Consider the following 17,296-nt stretch of genomic DNA (forward strand, 5'->3'; position numbering starts at 1 on the left):
TTTACATTGCGACTTGAAGGTCAGTGAATTCTGGATCTGGCAAATTCCCCAGCCAAGGATGATCCTGATGTGTGATGCATTGTATATGTACAATAGCTGCAATGTTTAAGAACAGCTATTTATTTAGATTTGGTCGTACACCTCCATATAACTTTCCTCTATGGAGTATATTAATTTTTTAACAGGACGCTGACTTTATCTTGGTATCTTAACCACATCCGAAATGTGAGCCTGATTCTGTTGCCAGTGTTATGTAAACCTTGGACATAATGACAGGATTTTACACCATATTGTAATTTCATAGTTATCTGCCTAGTTACATAAAATCCCGGAGCACTCACCGCACAGAAACCGAACATTTCTTGGGGGCAGTCTGCTGACAAGAATATAAATAGGTGGTCTCCTCCGGCCTGTGAACGCCTGGACGCTCTCTCTGCTCTCACATGACTGAGCTTTGCTCCTCTCATGACTCTGCTAAATTTTGCTCAGATCGTAGAATTCCATCAGAGCACAGAGCAGTTTTCAGCTGCAGTTTTTTAAACCAAGAGTGAAATAAGTTACCGCAGTACAAATAAAATGCTCTAATGCAGAGGTCAAGAGTGTCAATGAAGAGATTCTACACCAGTGACCACCCATCATTTGCCCAGTTTCTTACCTGTAGTTTTTTGTGTGTGTTTTATTGCCACAACCTCTTGTGATTTGTTTAATGCTCTTATTTCCTCCAGGCTACTGATGCTCGCAGAGCTTTCCCTTGCTGGGATGAGCCTGCGATTAAGGCAACGTTTGATATTTCTTTGGTGGTTCCTAAAGACAGAGTAGCTTTGTCAAACATGGTAAGTTCTTGATGTGCAAGTTGGGATGCGGGTAACACGCTTTGGACAGCAGCTGATAGCTGATGTGCTCAGCTGCCGTTGCAGTAATGGAATATAACTTAAATATTATGAAAGTACACCTCCATATACAATGGGGTGCTTTAATTAGGAGGGCAACCACATTACGGTGTCTATAAAATCATAAAAGTTGTCCTTTCATTTTAGATGTGTGACTCATTGCGATGAAATAATCGGGTGTGTTGTGTAATGTGGTTTCACTTCTATGAAACTAACCGGTTCCCTTTCGCTTTGAAAGAACGTCATTGACCGGAAGCCGTACCCGGACGACGAGAACCTGGTGGAGGTGAAGTTTGCTCGCACCCCCATCATGTCGACGTACCTCGTGGCGTTCGTGGTGGGAGAGTACGACTTCGTGGAGGCCAGATCCCTGGACGGCGTCCTGGTGCGGGTTTACACGCCGGTGGGCAAAGCGGAACAAGGAAAGTTTGCACTAGAGGTAAATTCGCTGAGGGCTTTAATAGCTTGGAGACACCAGGCTTGATATTAAGCAGAATTTCAGTTATGAATAAACTAATGTCTACAATGCCAAAACTGTAGGGTTTAATTCCATTTCAGTGATGTAGATTTGGTCCAAAGATGCTGAGAAGCACTGAAGGGCGGGCTGGGAGGAAAAAGGGATGGGAGTTTTCCAAGCCATTGTGCTCTGGAAGCTGGAAATGGGGTTTCTGGAAGAAAACTTCTGTATGCTGCTTTTTAGGCTAGTTTCAGTCATCAGTCTGCAAGTTTTACTAATTGTTCTGGGGTAACATTTCTCTTCTTGTTTCTTACAGGTTGCTGCTAAAACTCTGCCTTTTTATAAGGATTACTTCAATGTTCCTTACCCTCTTCCTAAAATTGATCTCATAGCTATTGCAGACTTTGCTGCTGGTAAAGTAACTCGCTTTATTGATGACCTGTATTTTATTTGAATTTTAAACATTTAGGAAGAGGTGTGTATCAATATCAATAAACCTTTGTATTTATTTTATAAAGGTGCCATGGAGAACTGGGGCCTTGTTACTTATAGGTATGCTGTTAAAATACTGTCTTTCCCCCCTCTTTGTTCACTAATTCTTGGAAGTAATCAGATTAGTTTTAGGGAGCTGTAATTAATTGGTATTGTCCCAAATAAGGCTGAGCAAATACCTTCAACTCTCGCTTGGGTTTGGATAATTTTGACTCCTGCAGCAGCGTGCGTTGTTGAGCAGGTCTTGGGAAGGCAAGAATGAGCCGTTACCACCACGTCCCAGGGCGGGAGGTGTTGAAGGGTCTGGCAGCACTGCCTGTTCTGCACGAGAACTTTCCTGGCCGCTTTTTTCCCTGTAAAAGTTCCGTACTTACTGCCACAGCTGGAAGAGTTTCATATTTTATGTTGTAGGCAAGTTGGTAAATTTAGCAACCACAGTATAACCATGTGGATATGAGTAAAGCAAAAAGATTAACTTGCCTTCCTTTTCAGTTTTTTGTTGTCGTTGTTCATCTGATCAAGCTTTTGTACTTTTGCTTGATACTATTACATTATCTGTGCTCACTGTTAGAATGATTTTCCGTCATTTTGTACAATGTTGGTCTTGTAAGCTTTGGACTTTAAATCCCAAAATACTTTGAATTTCTTCTGCTGAACTTTTAATTTGGCCTTACAAATTTGAAATGGAAATTCGAGTCCAGGTTTAAAATCTCCTTGTTTGCTTATCACAATTCTGATGGAATCTGATATTTTACTCCCCGTGGGGCCAAAAGAAAAAAAAAATTGTCCTGAATGAGTAGAATTTTTGGAAACCTTTCTTAATTGTGCTGTTAATTTCTTCCCCCTTGTGCTCAGTTCGGCACATTCACCTTATCCCTTTGGGGACAGATTTGGGCACCGTCTCTGCTTTGAGATGCACGTTTTTCCCCTTGGAGTTGCCGCAGTCCAGAAGTTCTTTCTGTGACTGACCCGCCAAGCCCTGGAGTGTTCATAGGTTGTGTGCATGTGTGTGCAAGTGCGTACATGCGTGTGCACGCGTGGAGAACCTGGTGCGTCTGCCGTGATGAGTGGAACGCGGCTGGTTGTGCAAGGGCAGTTAGAATTGAGGTTCCTAGATCCTGTAGCTGAGCTATTTTATAAATAAAGGATGCACTTTCTTGTTCCTGCCTGCGTTTCTGCACTTTTCTTGCATGCCGTAAAGAATTCTTGCTCCAAAGCGTTCCGACAGCTGTGGAACTTACCCAAATAATGGCTAAACTGAAATAGCTTTTTTGGTTTTTTCAGTCGTATTGACCACTTTTTAGCTTGCTTAGGTAATTTAACCTTCTTTTGCTTGTATTTTTTCCCTAGGCACATACCACTCTGTTCAGTTCTCTTTCTGTCTTAAATACAGGGAGACCGCGTTGCTCATTGACCCCAAAAATTCCTGTTCTTCCTCTCGCCAGTGGGTTGCTCTGGTTGTGGGACATGAACTTGCTCATCAGTGGTTCGGAAACCTTGTGACCATGGTATCTAATAATTATGAGTTTTTCTAGTTTTCTTTGATGTGTGCTTCATATAATTTGTTATTTCAAGTGTCCCTTAATAGCAGGCATGCTATGTTTAAAATAAAAAAAATTAGGCATTTAAATAGTGCTTTATTACCACTTTCTTCTTTACCAGCGTGTTCTTTGGAAGCATCCCTAGATCTTCTCTGTAGAATCATAGAATCGTTTAGGTTGGAAGAGACCTTTGAGATACGTGATGTTCAGTTGTTTGAACATTGTCCTAGTCAGAGCTGGAAATTATTGTGGCTCGGCAGGTTACTTCAAAGCAGTAATCTGTTGTTTTCAATCCGGGTAGGCACAATTCATCAGGCTTTCATACCGAGCAGGCGTATCACTGCAAATTGTTCTAGTCTGGTAGCTGAAAAGTTGCTCAGTAGTAACTTACACGAATTAATTGGGATATATGGGGAACCAGCTGTCTGAATGCACTAAACTAGGCCAGTAACAGCTTATTTTTTCTGCTAACTTTTTATTGATTAAATGAAGCTGTTGGAATTTTGTTTGTGATTCTGCTGTTTTGTCTCCCCAGGAATGGTGGACCCACCTGTGGCTGAACGAAGGCTTTGCCTCCTGGATCGAGTACCTGTGTGTAGATCACTGCTTCCCCGAGTACGACATCTGGACTCAGTTTGTTTCTGCCGATTACACGCGAGCCCAAGAGCTCGATGCCTTGGACAACAGTCACCCTATTGAAGTAAGTTCTGTCTTTGCTGTTGATTCTCTCCCTTTTTTTCCTTGTCAGCTCTGCATAAGCTTTTTTTCCTATTAAGGAAAAAGGGAGCTTTCCAGTTGTTCACAATGCAAAGGCAAATCTAAGGTTACATTTCCCGAGTATTTATTGTTCCCTGTCCCAGAATTAAACAACTTCCACTGGGTTTTTTTGTTTTGTTTTGTTTTTGCTTTTGGGTAAGTGTTGAACCAAAGGACTGAAGCGAGATCCCCAAGCCTATTTGATTAAATACCAAAAGCTTAGTTAAAGTATATTTAACCTATAAACCAATCCTAGCCCAGCCATACATGAAGAAGTTTAATTGACTGGGTGCAGAGATTCCACTAACACAATTTAGTGATGGATACACATGTGCTTTCTTCAGTGGGAAGAGTCAATTCCTTAAACACTAGAACAAGCCAAATCGAAATCTTCTGGCATTTAAAATTGTTCTCACTGTTAATTATCCCATTTACCACAGGTTAGTGTTGGCCATCCTTCCGAAGTAGATGAAATATTTGATGCGATTTCTTACAGCAAGGGAGCATCTGTAATCCGAATGCTACACGACTACATTGGTGATGAGGTAAAATGATTGTTGTTGAAAAGCCAAATGTAGATTGTAGAATCTTTTTTCCAGCTAAAAATACTCTTTTAAAAAATATTTAAACCTGTGTGTTCTATATTTTGAAAACTCTTCTCCAATTTGCATTTGGGCTCTGTTTGAATTCACCTGGGAGAAATAAGATAGTGGGAAAATGTGGAAGGAGTCCCAGTTGTACGTACTGATCCTAAGGTTCCTTGGCCGATTTTTGAATATAAATGCAGCGCAGAGGGAGGATAGAAAGGACTCGGTTCTGGTGCCATTACAGATTCCATTGTGTGTTCCCAGGACTTTCGGAAAGGAATGAATTTGTATTTAACGAAGTTCCAGCAGAAGAACGCTGCTACAGGTAACGACTGATTGTTACATGCTTGAGAAAAGTGATTTCTGGAGACAAAACTTTTTGTGCTAAAGTGAGTGCTTTCTTTACTTGAACCTTTTTTCTGCATCAGGCAGAAACGTACATCATGCTCTACCAGCCAAAACCAGCCTGTGTTCACCCAGCTCTTTTGGCATAATATGCGAAAAATCAAGGGAAAATGTTGTTCTGTTTACCATGTTGAATATTTAATACTCATATTTATTATACTTTATCACAATGTGTACCGATTGCATTTTTTTAGTAGTAAAGATGCTTTCTTCTCCCCTCTCTTCCCCATGAGTGGTTTAAATAATTTATGTTTTTTATTGCCTGTCGTATGTTACAATTCAATAAAAACACCACCCAAAATGTGAAGGGCAAAGTATAATAATAATAATAATAAAGAGGCTCCCACCCTCCAGTGCCCGTGGGGGGTGTTTAACGGTGTCCCACGTGTCCCGGCTCCTCCTTACTCAGAGTTTTGTTCCGCAGAGGATCTCTGGGAGAGCCTGGAAAAAGCCAGCGGGAAACCCATCGCTGCTGTGATGAACACATGGACCAAACAGATGGGATTTCCGCTCATTTACGTGGAAGCTGAACAGGTAAATATAACTCTGTGTTTTTCAGCACTTCGGATCAAAAATTCTGTCTTTCGCTGTGTTTTAGGATCAAATTTAGTAGTATCCCGTAACTTAAAAAATTATTTGGGATCAGGAGGCCGTACAGGGGGTTTGTTTGGTGACAAATTAGTCTGTGGAGGGAGGGGAATTGCAGCTCACTCGAGGAACCTGCTGCAAGGAACACAGAATTATTCCCCGGTGCCGGGAATTTGCTGACGGAGCCTGTTTGCTCTTTGCTGGGGGGAATCTCTGCCCTGGCTCCCCCGGCCGCACGTTTGGCTGCTCGCTCCAGTTTAGTCGTGTTTATTCTGCAGGACGGCAGGGACAGAGGATTGCTGGCTGGAAGCTGAAGTCAGACAACAAATATAAATGAGAAATAGGGCGTGTATGTTTTAACAGTGCTAAATGCGTTGGAATGATTCTTGAGGTAGCTCCTTTTTCTAGAACAGAATACAAGTTACTCCATATAACAGAGGGCACATGAATGTGTTGTGGTACACAGAAGCTGAGATCAGATCTTTTGATAATTCCTTTTTCTTTTCCATTTTTTTTTTTTCCCCTCTCAGCAAGAAGACGACAAAGTGTTGAAGTTAGTCCAGAAGAAATTCTGTGCCAGTGGACCATATACCGGTAAGAGGAGCAGAGGAGCCGGGTGTTCTTTGCTTTTCACGCCATGGCAGCATTTGGAGATGAAATCACTGCGCTGCAGAGCAGCCAGGAGCTCTGCGTGCATTCAGGGCTTTAAGTATTCATTAAAACTTAAAAAAATCTATGGTTGCGTGTTCTTGCATGTGTGGTTTCCATGTCCTCCTTGCATTTTTAACTCTAGAGCTGCCATTTCCCTTCAGATTTGTGCCTTTTTAGATTTAAATGTAAGTAACCTTGCTTAAACTGCTGCTGCAACTTGTCCTGACATCAGGCAGATTTTCTCAGTGCTGTGCACGCACAGGTTTTTTTTTTCTTAGGCCTTTTTGTTATTTCTTCCTTTAGGGGAGGATTTCCCCATGTGGATGGTCCCCATAAGTATTTGTACAAGTGATGACCCCACCTGTGCCAAAATGCAAATATTGATGGACAAACCAGAGCTCACCTTGGTTTTGAAAGACGTCAAACCAGACCAGTGGGTGAAGGTGAGTTCTCACAAAGGGGAAAATATTACTGGGAATAACTTCGATTGTCACTGTCGTGTTCCCTTGTATTTCATTTTCCTCTTCTCTCCGCCCCCTAGAACCTTCAGTCTCCTGCATTTAATCTTCTCAGTGCACAACTACCTTTAATTCAGTGCAGTTTCCTTCCTGGAAGAGAAGTTTCTCTTTTCTCCTTGCTCCTGGTTTTAACTCTAGCCTCTGTTTCTTTAGGTCACCTCTCTCTCGTCTCTTAGTCATCATTTCTTCTTTGAAATCTTAAGTCTTTCTTCCTTACTTATGATTTCTGTTTGTTATTTAAATGATAGCGACTGACTTCTCCAAGCTATGATGCTTTGAGAAATTTCTAGTGGTTCAAAAATGTTAAAAAATTGGTTATTTGTTCCTTACTTTTGAATTCTTTTTTCCTCTTTTGGTCCATTTCAGTTAAACCTTGGCACAGTAGGGTTTTACCGTACCCAGTACAGCCCTGACATGCTGGAGAGTTTAATACCAGCGATCAAAGACCTCTCCCTACCCCCCGTGGACAGGCTTGGCCTGCAGAACGATCTCTTCTCTTTGGTAAGCAACGCTTTGCTCTCTGTCTAACAGTGAGAGCTACAAAAACTGCAGAAATCTGTGTCTGAAGAGTCACCCCCAGTTTCTGGAGGCCAAGTGTCCTTGGGGTTACCGCACACATCTGGCTATTGATGAGCCTGGCAAGTTCTAACTTGTATTACAAGACTTCAACCCTATAGAAGCGATCTGGCTATAACTCCTGTTGCATTGTTCTCTGTAGGGGTGGTTTTTTTTTTACAAATTAAGTGTTTGAGAACTTGCTTTCTTTTAACTCATCAAAATAATGTTATTCTAATGATCCCCTCAATGACTTTATCAAATACTATCAGCACTAAGCAGAGAAGTGTCTTCATGATGCCGTGAAGCAGTTAATGTAAAGTTTTCCTGGCAGAGGTGGAAAGGCAGTACTTGTACTAATTCATGGCAAGCAGGAAGCAAAAATCACTTTTGCAGTTTTTACACTCTCAATTAATGAGGAGCAAATATTAAATCTCTAAATCTTTACAGTTTTTAGCTAGAATAATTTCGGTGGGTGTTGTATCTGGCTAACTCTGGGGTTTTGCTTTTTCTTTCCAATGTTGCTGCAACTCTGTTAAGTCATTTAATCTCCTTGTCTCTTTTCTTGTTTGCAAAATGTATTTATAATTATAGAGAAGTGTCCTTGTAAAGTGTTTCTGTGTGTGAGCAGACAGCCAAGGTGCTTCAACTGCTGTTAACTCACCTTGGCAGAACCTCCAACAGAGAAAATAGAGTTAATGTGCAAACCGAACTGGGAAGACTGTAAAATAATGCGATGAGCTATTAAACATCTTTAATTCTCTTTGGAAGGAAGATTAATCTGCGTCTTTTCCTCTCTCAGGCCCGAGCTGGAATCATTAGCACTGTAGAGGTTCTAAAGGTCATGGAAGCTTTTGTGAACGAGCCCAATTACACGGTGTGGAGCGACCTGAGCTGTAACCTGGGCATCCTCTCCACCCTCCTGTCCCATACTGACTTCTATGAGGAAATCCAGGTGTTCGTGAAAGATGTCTTTTCACCCATAGGGGAGAGACTGGGATGGGACCCCAAACCTGGAGAGGGTAGGAAACTTCTGCTGTGAAATCCCGTAGCGGTTTTGAACAACTCGTGTAAATAAACCGTCAAGATTTTGGGAAAGGGGAGAGAAGGGAGGAAGAGGAATCTGAAGGAGACATTCAGGGGTGTTTCTATACTGAAAAACAGACAATCACAAACCCCCAAAACAACCCTCTATCAAGCACAAGTTAAAATGGTAAAACTTTTCCCTACCTGGTCGCCGATGGATAAAAATTCTCTGCTCTAGCTTTGCATCTGTTGGAGTGCATGAAACTTATTAGACTGCAGGGATGGAAAGCCACGTACGTGCATGTTTACTTGTCCTACTCAGTCCTGTTGTAGATGCGAATGGTTAATATTACTGACCTAGCTCAGGTCACAGGCCTGGCCTGTTGTGTTTGGGCCAGAATCATCTTCTTCTGACCCTCTTGCCATAAAAAATGAATGTATTCTCCAGTTGGCACCAAGGAGAGTGGGAAAAGGCCTAGTTTCTTTAGATATCCTCAAGCACGTGGAAGGATTGTTACACAGCTCTTCCCTGATCACTCTAGGTGGAAGAATGCTTAATTTAATTGCTGAACTGTGTCTCCAAATAATAATTTTTTTCCTCCTGCTCACTTTTCAGGTCACCTAGATGCCCTTCTGAGAGGTCTGGTCTTGGGCAAACTGGGCAAAGCTGGGCACAAGGCAACGCTAGAAGAAGCCCGACGCCGATTTAAGGATCACGTGGAAGGAAAACACATTCTGTCAGCCGACCTGAGGAGTCCTGTAGGTTATTGGAAATGTTGGTTCTAAAAGACTGTCCCCATTCACTGTGTGCGCACAACTATTGTAATTCCGAGAATAGGGACGGTAGAGGAAACCAGTGTGGAGGTGTGAGGACAACTCATTTTGGCAGAGGTGGTGGGAGCTTGGATAAGTCCAGTTATGAAGAAAATGATACCAGGGAGCGTGATACAAACATCCCTGTGCTTCCTGAATCAAGTGAGCCTCATCTGCCGTGGCCAGTACTTCATCAGAACTAATTAGCTCAGCCGTACCCACGTTAACTGCCACAGTCCAGCTCTGGGCTCTGGATTGTGCTGCTTTTTTGGGGTTTGAAGGCTATTGAAGTGCAGTGCTGAACCTGAGCTGACTCCTCGCTCCCATCCACCCGTGACCAGCCCACATGCTCCAGGTTTCAAAGCTCTGTGGTGAAGTGCAGGGACTGGGCAGGAGCACAATGTCTGACTGGTGGATACAGGCTGAGTGGATGGGCTGTATTTACTGGCTACGTGTTGTGGGGTACAAAGATTTCTTGGTCTGGCGTTTTGCTGTGGTCGAAATTACCAAAATTATGCCGAAGTCGAGGGAGGAAGAGGTAAAGGAGTTGGTGCATGTTTAAAATCCAGCCTTAAAACATAGAGGGGATCGGCGTTTGTATCTTCCAGATCTGTTCACTTATTTGAAACCTAACCCAAATATGTAGAAATTGACTGTTGCATTTCTGAAAGTGTGGGTTTTAAAGGACCTTCCTTGTTTCTGGTCTGTCTTAGGTGTATGTAACTATTTTGAAGCACGGAGACAGTACTACTTTAGACACTATGCTGAAGGTGAGCGCTCTCTCTGTTAACACTGCCAGCTTATGCCATGAAAAGCTAAATATTCCACCCTACAAGTTCCTCTAAGATGTAGTTTATCTGCGAACAGGCTCAGCCCGATGTTCTACAGACGATGTGAACGCTGGGACTCCATGATGATGTTCCCTGGTCCGTGTGTGGTGTGAAATTGCCATCTAGTGGATTGTTCCATCTCTTTTTTTTTTTTAGGATTATTTTCCAGTGCTTGGAGGCACGGTCCTACTTGACCTTATCTAAGCAGTGGTGAAGATCAGTTTATTACTAATGGTACTTGTGATGTACGTGTAATCAGGTCCGTAATGCTGATAGCTCCAGGATGATTCATGAACAGGTTCCGTTCGTCACATATTAGGCTTGAAGATTAATTCAGAGCTCTGGTGTACGCAGCAAGTTCAGGAGTGCGTTTAGTACCGTGCGCTAACGTTATTCACTTTGGCTTTGAAGCTTCACAAGCAAGCAGACATGCAGGAGGAGAAGAACCGAATTGAACGAGTTCTTGGAGCCATCTCACAGCCCGAACTGATTCAGAAAGTTCTCACCTTTGCACTTTCAGTAAGTTATTGGAAAAGCTGCTGCTTCCTCACCCCGTGAGAATGACGAGTGTGCTTGAAGCACTTGGTGACAGAGCGCTGTGATGTGCTAGAATAGGAGGAATAGTCTTAACCATTAAATCTTTGAGCTGTGTCTTAAAGATTGTGGGGGGAAAAAAGAAAGCTCCCGTTGACAGATGAGGCGTAGAAATGTATAAAGCCAGTTTAGGGGGGAAATGCGTAAAGCCAACCTGCTGTTTTTGTTGAAACAGTCTTGAATAGTTGCGTACATTTTCGTCTTCAGGAAGAGGTACGTCCCCAGGACACCGTGTCTGTCATTGGCGGAGTAGCCGGAGGCAGCAAGCAGGGGAGGAAAGCTGCTTGGAAATTTGTAAGGGACAATTGGGAGGAACTTTATAATCGATACCAAGGTGGATTCTTAATATCCAGACTAATAAAGGTACGTGCAGCTGGGAGAAAAGCGCCGGTCACGTACACGAGCAAAACTAAACTGCTGTATTTGAAATACTAAACGCTCACCCTCGGTTAATGTTTCTTCCCTCAGCTAACAGTGGACGGATTTGCAAATGATAAAATGGCCGCAGAAGTTAAGGTAAGAAATTTTAATTAAAGAAGTGATTAACTTAATCTGTGACAAACGCTCTGTGCTCTAGACCGTAAGCACCTGATGGAAGAGCTGTGAGTTTCTACGTGGCTTTTGGTTTTGGACCGTGGCTCTGCCTCTATTTTGGCTGTTGTCGTGTCCCGGAGTCGCGCTGCTGTGGGCTGTTATGTGAGCTGGTGTGTGCGAGTCCCCGTGTCACCTTGTGACGTACGTTAGCGGGAGGTGATGTGCCAAACCCTGGAAGAGCCCGCTCGTGTGAAGACTCCCGGCCACGCCAGCCCATTCTGCCCTTTAACCGATTGTCAAGTGCGAAGTCGCAGCCGCCTCTGCGGGTTTTTCAGCTGTTCACAGCGGATCGATCTTGTCGATTCTGGAGGAAGAAATATGAGAATATTCAGCAAAACCCTTGAGTGCTGCTGGTGCTTGGAGGTCATTATGCGACTTAGGTAGAACGCTGAGAAATCTGATACCTGGACAAATGCTTTTGCAAACCGGCCTTAGGCTTCCGCTCGTGTCGTCTTCCAAGTATCCAGAAATACCCCCTTGATTTGCTGCTCGCTCGTTGCCTCCCAGTGAGGGACTGAGTTAATCTCTCCAAGTGCCACTTGCCGTCCCTGGCAGCGAGGACAGGACAGGACAAGGCGCAGCGTTTGGGCTGCCTTGTGCAAACGTGGCTTTTCTTCAGCAGAGAAACAGGGGCGTTTTGCTGTTCCCGCTCCGTACTTGGGATTACGCATCTCGCAAACTCCGCAAGCGCCCTGCAAATTTTTCAGAGCCCGCGATGTCGGTGGGAGCAGACAGCACGAACCACAGTCAGACAAGGAATAGAATTCACCGGATTTCTGCGTAACCTAGGGGATTTGGCCACTTAAAAACTTACGGATGGTCGTGTGCTTTTTCCACAGGCCTTCTTCGAGAGCCACCCGGCCCCGTCGGCCGAACGCACTGTCCAGCAGTGCTGCGAGAACATCCTGCTGAACGCGGCCTGGCTGAAGAGAGACGCCGACAACATCCACCAATATTTCCTGCAGCGCAAGGCCCCCCCGGCCGCTGTGTGAGCCCCCCGGTCCTGCTGCCGCCTCATGGGGAGAGAGGGAGGAGCGACCCGACAGCCGATTCACATGCCAAGAATTTGGAGTCTTTTTCTCAAACCAATGGGGATTGGACAATGAATGTAGTTAACTGGTTCCTGCTCACACTCCAGATTTAAAATCCTATTGAAATTATCAGCAATTCAGCAAAAAAAAAAAAAAAGAGAAACGAGAGAGAGAGAAAAAATCTGTAAATATGATAGTAATAAAATAGAACATAACAAAACTGTGAAACTTCCTCAAGCCTTGTCAGTGGTTACAATATTTAACACCCCCCTCCTGACACTCTTATTGACAGATGTTCTGGTTTTTTACACCCTCCCTTCCAAATAAAAAAGGACCCCAGTGGTTTCTAGGTCAGCAGAATTTTGTGGAGGGTCTGGGGCAGGAATGGGTCGATGCCCTGAGCGTTGGGAACAGGTCCCTGGACAGGCAGGTAGCTGGTGTAACGTAGAGTCTGCGCGAGGCTTTGGGGAGCTGCTCCTGCACCCCCAGGCAAGGACAGTAGGTTCCCTCCCTCTTGTGTTACCTCTCAGCAAAAAGACAAATGTTCTGTTGCTCCTCGGTTTTTCTCCTTGGTTCCACTCGCTGATGTCCTTCTTAGAGATAACGGAATTGTAAGGAAACATCTTCCATAGCCACATTAAATAAGAGAAAGATTAATGCAATTTATTTTTTGTTTTTCCTAACTGAATTGCACCCTCAAACTGCATGCAAATGAGGAGATAATCACTGACTGGTTCTCCCGCTGCTGTCAGGGCAGGTCTCTTCTCTTCAAGACACCGTCACTTGTCTAAAAGATGCAGCTTGTTCGATCTCCTCATGGCCGTAGCAGCTCTAGCTTTTCGTTCCTTTCTGTGATGTTGATGGTAATTTGATTCAGAAGCCTTAAATTAGTGATGACTGGCGTGCTGATGAAGTCTAAGCTGTGTGCCATCATTTCCTCCACAAAGCAGCGTCTACTAACCAGACACAACACCCTCTAATACAAAGGTTGGAGTTCCATATATATATATTTTTTTTTAATTTAACAGGAATTCGTATTTGGTGTGGCTTAACTGTATTTCAGAAGGTCATCAGACTAACTGTCAGACTGCTTCCCTGAAACATTTTTGTGCTATTGTTTAAAAAAGAAAACAAAAACAAAAACCAAACCCACAATTAAAACAGTTGGCGTTAATAAAAATGTCAATGTGAAATTCACGTCCCCATCTTGTGTTCTGTTCGAAGCCGGAACGAGCGTCGCTGCGTCCAAAGGACCCGGAGCTCCGAGGAGCGGCGGCAGGAAAAGCTGGTGCCCAACGGTCTGCGGCGGGCGTGGGTCGTGGGGAGCCCGGCCCGGCCTCAGCAGATCTGGTGGCAGCTGCGTCAAGATTGTAGTCAAGCGCTAAAGAACTAACCTGCACAGAATCCGGAAGGTAAAGGGGGAAAAAAATTAAAAAAAAAAAAAAGGTGGAAAAGCAAATTTCTATTAAACAGACACCTGGGAAATTGAGGAACTCTGCGAGAGGGAATGGTTTAATATTGTGTAGTGAAAAAGCAAATTTCTATTAAACAAACACCTGGAAAGCTGAGGAACTCTGCGAGAGGGAGTAGTTTAATGTTGTGCAAATGCTGCTGCTGCCAGCGGCGATGGGCCAGGGCAGGGGCACGCCAAAACGGGCCGGGTTTGGTTGTACCGCGGGCTGCACGCTCAGAAACGAGACCGAAACGGGAATTCCGCTTGTCCCGAGTCACTCCTGTGAGCCCGGCCGCTGCATTTTCCTGCCGTCAGCACCGACGCCGGCTCCGAAGCGTCAGCCGGTTTCTCTTCTGCTTCCTGCACATGGACAAAATAACGCGCGGGGTTGTGATTCCGCCCTGGGCGGCGATGGGTGAAACGCGCGGGCCCGCGGCTGCGAGTCGGGGCGACGCTGCGGTGGCTCCGAACAATGAGAATGACGAGCAGGCGGTTGGAGGAGAGCGACAAAAATAACAGGCTCGTGGTCGGTGAGCAAACTGAATGGTGGCGGCAGCCACGCCGGGCCTGGGCTCCCCTCCTGCACAGAAACGCGATTTTAGAGCTTCGTGCAAGTACCTTTGGGATTTGTCCGCGTAATGTGGAATCATTTTTTGTTCCGCTGGAGCTCAGGACTAGAACAGCAAAAGTTTTAGTGGATGAGGAAGGAGATGGGACGGGGCTCTCGTGATGATTATTGAGGATATTGCCCAGAATTGAGCGTGTTGGCGGGGCGCGGTGTCCCAACCCAAATGACACAGAAATGGGCTTTTGACGCTAGCTACTCAAGTTAAAACCCATTTAAAGAAAACTTGATCCATTCTTTCTTCTCTCTCGGGCAGTTTCTCTGGTTTCTGTGCCAACTCTGATCAAGTGAGATGAGGCAGCCTCGGCCAGGGGGATCTGCACTTTAAAATGTGTCTTTTTTCCTATTCCGTCAGCTTTAGCTAATTAAGTTTTAAGGAAATCTCAACACATCCGTTTGTTTGCTTTTCTTAGCAGAGGCAGTAAAAATAAAAGTAGCTGAAATCCAGACTGGGAGCCGATAGGAAGCCAGTTTGATACTGGGTCGGTATGGAACGGATGGGCACCTGTGCTGCATTTGACCCCATGACGCCAAAATAAGCTGGAAACTGAGGTTTTTCTGTTGTTTTTGGGAAAAACCACGGTGGGTGGGGACTGGTGGCTGATACGGATCCAGTCCTGCCGCTGACACAGCCCAGAAAGTGGCCCCTCCATTAAAAAAACCCAATTGCACGTGTGAACCCTCCACAGCAATTTGGAAAAGATGAGTTGTGTCACAACAAAAATAACGTTCCTATCTACAGTCATTGCTTTGATGTTTGCAAGACTCTTGTACATGGGACAGAATAATATTTAATCCGTCAGAGGAAAAGGCACAAACGTGCCAGGCAGATGCGGCATCAGCTGGGAAAGAGTTTGGGAATCTGGTTTACTCTCCAAAATACCAGATTTCAGACTAAAATTTTACATAACATAAGTGGAACTGCAGCGTCTGGACAGACGTTATTTGCTGCCCCAACGCCGGGGTCTTCTCCCCAACTCTTGGGCTCTTTCAGACTTTTCCTTTTATTACAGGAGAGCTAAATTTGTGCTTTAGGGTTAAAATTATTCAAGTGAAAATGTGTAGGGAAAATACCCGTATGTGCCAAAACTCGGAGCCAAAGAGGACAAGGTGCTGTGTTCGCTGGGATCTTTTGCGCTGGGTTGACGTTGACTCATTGATTTCTCTTTTACAGAGACCCAAACCGGGAAAGAAAAGTGAAGTTATTTTAAGACTGAAGATACCAAAGGACTTGGAAATCATCCCCCCAAAGCAAGAGCAGGTGAGTGTCTGCTCGGCCCTGGATAGAGACAAAATCACAGGCAGTTCCTGTCGTGTGGAATTTGTGTCGGATTTGCTGAGAAAGGTGCCGAGCAGCCTCTATAGACGCGGGAAGGGGAACCCGATCACCTGGTTCTTGTTGTAACATTTCACGTGCCGAAATAACCCCGAGTACCCCGGCCGGCTCTCGAGTTGTTCCACGGGTCAGTAACTTTCCAGCGTTTCTCGCCCGGTTTCTGTGTCTGTGGCAGAAGCCTCTGTAACGTGAATTCTGCGTATGCCATTTATGGCCATGAGGAGGAAACCAGCTCGTCTCGCTCACGTTCCCGGTCCCAGCCCGAGCAGAGCTGCGTCTGCAGTTTCGCTTATCCCGATTTTACATTGGCTTTTTGGGCTTTCATTGCTACTGAGGCCAGATTTGTATGAAATTCTTTAATTCTCTCTCTCCCTGGTTTTCCTATGGGAGAAGTTCCCCGAGGAACATCATCCAAGGCTTGGAGCGGTCGGGGAAACTGCGCCCGGCGAAGCTCCGGGGTTTAGTTAACCCCAGGGTTTAGTTAACCCCGGCCTAACCTGCAGATCTGCCAGGCTCCTCCCCGCTGCAGATTAGAATCATAGAATCATTTTGGTTGGAAGAGACCCTTGGGATCATCGAGTCCAACCAGATGAGCCGTGAGAGAGCGAATTTCACCCAATTTCAACCCAAGTGACTTTGATCTGCTTTGCTGTCCCAGCTGGAGCAGCTGAGACGGATCCAGGCGAGATGACAGGAGCCGGTGACAGAATAACGGGCGACGGGCACAAACGCAGGAGGTTCCACCTGAACACGAGGAGAAAACAAATTATATCCAGTGCAAAGAGTGATTAATCAAACAAACGGGGAGAGCACAGTTTCCCTGTCCCGCGCTGGGTCACCCGTAATTGTCCCTTTTCTCCCCGTGGCCTTTTCCTTCCCGCCTGATTGGGTTACTAATTGCGCTACTAATTGCTCGCTCCGCAGCTCGCAGCCGTTACCTGCCTTTAATTATTCAGCCCCACCTTTATTCTGCCCTTTTGCTCAGTTATTTATTTTTATTTCTTTTTAATTCCTGCGGGTTTGGGTCCGGCCATCCCAGCCCGGGGCTCTGGCTGGAGGGAACCGGGCGGGGGGACGGCGGGGGGGTCCCGGTGCTGCCGGGGCCGTTTCCTTGGGGAGCGCGATGAGAAACAGTTAAAAATGGTTTAAAACCGCCCCAATTTGGGGTGCGGCGCGGGGGTCTCTGCAGCGGCTCCGCCCGCCCCGCACCGCCCGTTACCGGCAGCGGCCCCGCCGCACCGAGCCGGGCCTGGCAGCGCCGGCTCCTGCGGATGTCCCGTGTCCCCCCCCGCCCTTCCACGGTGCGGTGGATACGGCGGGGGCGGCAGCGACGCGAGGGCCGGTTCCCTCCCGGGGCTCCGGTTCCTCCCGGGGCCTAGCAGGAGGCGCTGGCTGCGGGCGGAGCCGCCCCGGTGCCGGCTGTGCCCGGTCCCGGTGCCCGCGGTGCCCGCGGTGCCCGGTCCCGGTGCCCGCGGTGCCCGCGGTGCCCGGTCCCGGTGCCCGCGGTGCCCGCGGTGCCCGGTCCCGGTGCCCGCGGTGCCCGCGGTGCCCGGT

At 45.9% G+C, this 17,296-nt stretch overlaps 1 protein-coding gene across 1 annotated transcript in view; it reads left to right on the forward strand.

Moving 5' to 3' along the window:
* NPEPPS (aminopeptidase puromycin sensitive) overlaps nucleotides 1-13,525 on the forward strand; it is a 28,235-nt gene extending 14,710 nt beyond the window's left edge. Inside the window, exons 5-23 of the mRNA XM_065651337.1 lie at nucleotides 726-833; nucleotides 1,129-1,329; nucleotides 1,664-1,760; nucleotides 1,866-1,899; nucleotides 3,233-3,347; nucleotides 3,916-4,080; nucleotides 4,577-4,681; nucleotides 4,988-5,048; nucleotides 5,553-5,662; nucleotides 6,247-6,310; nucleotides 6,671-6,810; nucleotides 7,252-7,386; nucleotides 8,243-8,462; nucleotides 9,083-9,225; nucleotides 9,993-10,049; nucleotides 10,521-10,628; nucleotides 10,911-11,066; nucleotides 11,172-11,219; nucleotides 12,137-13,525. Of these exons, the coding sequence (XP_065507409.1) occupies nucleotides 726-833; nucleotides 1,129-1,329; nucleotides 1,664-1,760; nucleotides 1,866-1,899; nucleotides 3,233-3,347; nucleotides 3,916-4,080; nucleotides 4,577-4,681; nucleotides 4,988-5,048; nucleotides 5,553-5,662; nucleotides 6,247-6,310; nucleotides 6,671-6,810; nucleotides 7,252-7,386; nucleotides 8,243-8,462; nucleotides 9,083-9,225; nucleotides 9,993-10,049; nucleotides 10,521-10,628; nucleotides 10,911-11,066; nucleotides 11,172-11,219; nucleotides 12,137-12,289 (2,220 nt within the window). The 3' untranslated portion in view covers nucleotides 12,290-13,525. The remainder of the gene's footprint in view (nucleotides 1-725; nucleotides 834-1,128; nucleotides 1,330-1,663; nucleotides 1,761-1,865; nucleotides 1,900-3,232; nucleotides 3,348-3,915; nucleotides 4,081-4,576; nucleotides 4,682-4,987; nucleotides 5,049-5,552; nucleotides 5,663-6,246; nucleotides 6,311-6,670; nucleotides 6,811-7,251; nucleotides 7,387-8,242; nucleotides 8,463-9,082; nucleotides 9,226-9,992; nucleotides 10,050-10,520; nucleotides 10,629-10,910; nucleotides 11,067-11,171; nucleotides 11,220-12,136) is intronic.
* The last annotated feature ends 3,771 nt before the right edge of the window (nucleotides 13,526-17,296 follow it).

This window comes from Caloenas nicobarica, chromosome 24 (genome assembly GCF_036013445.1).
Source record: "Caloenas nicobarica isolate bCalNic1 chromosome 24, bCalNic1.hap1, whole genome shotgun sequence".
NCBI classification, from domain to species: Eukaryota; Metazoa; Chordata; class Aves; order Columbiformes; family Columbidae; genus Caloenas; species Caloenas nicobarica.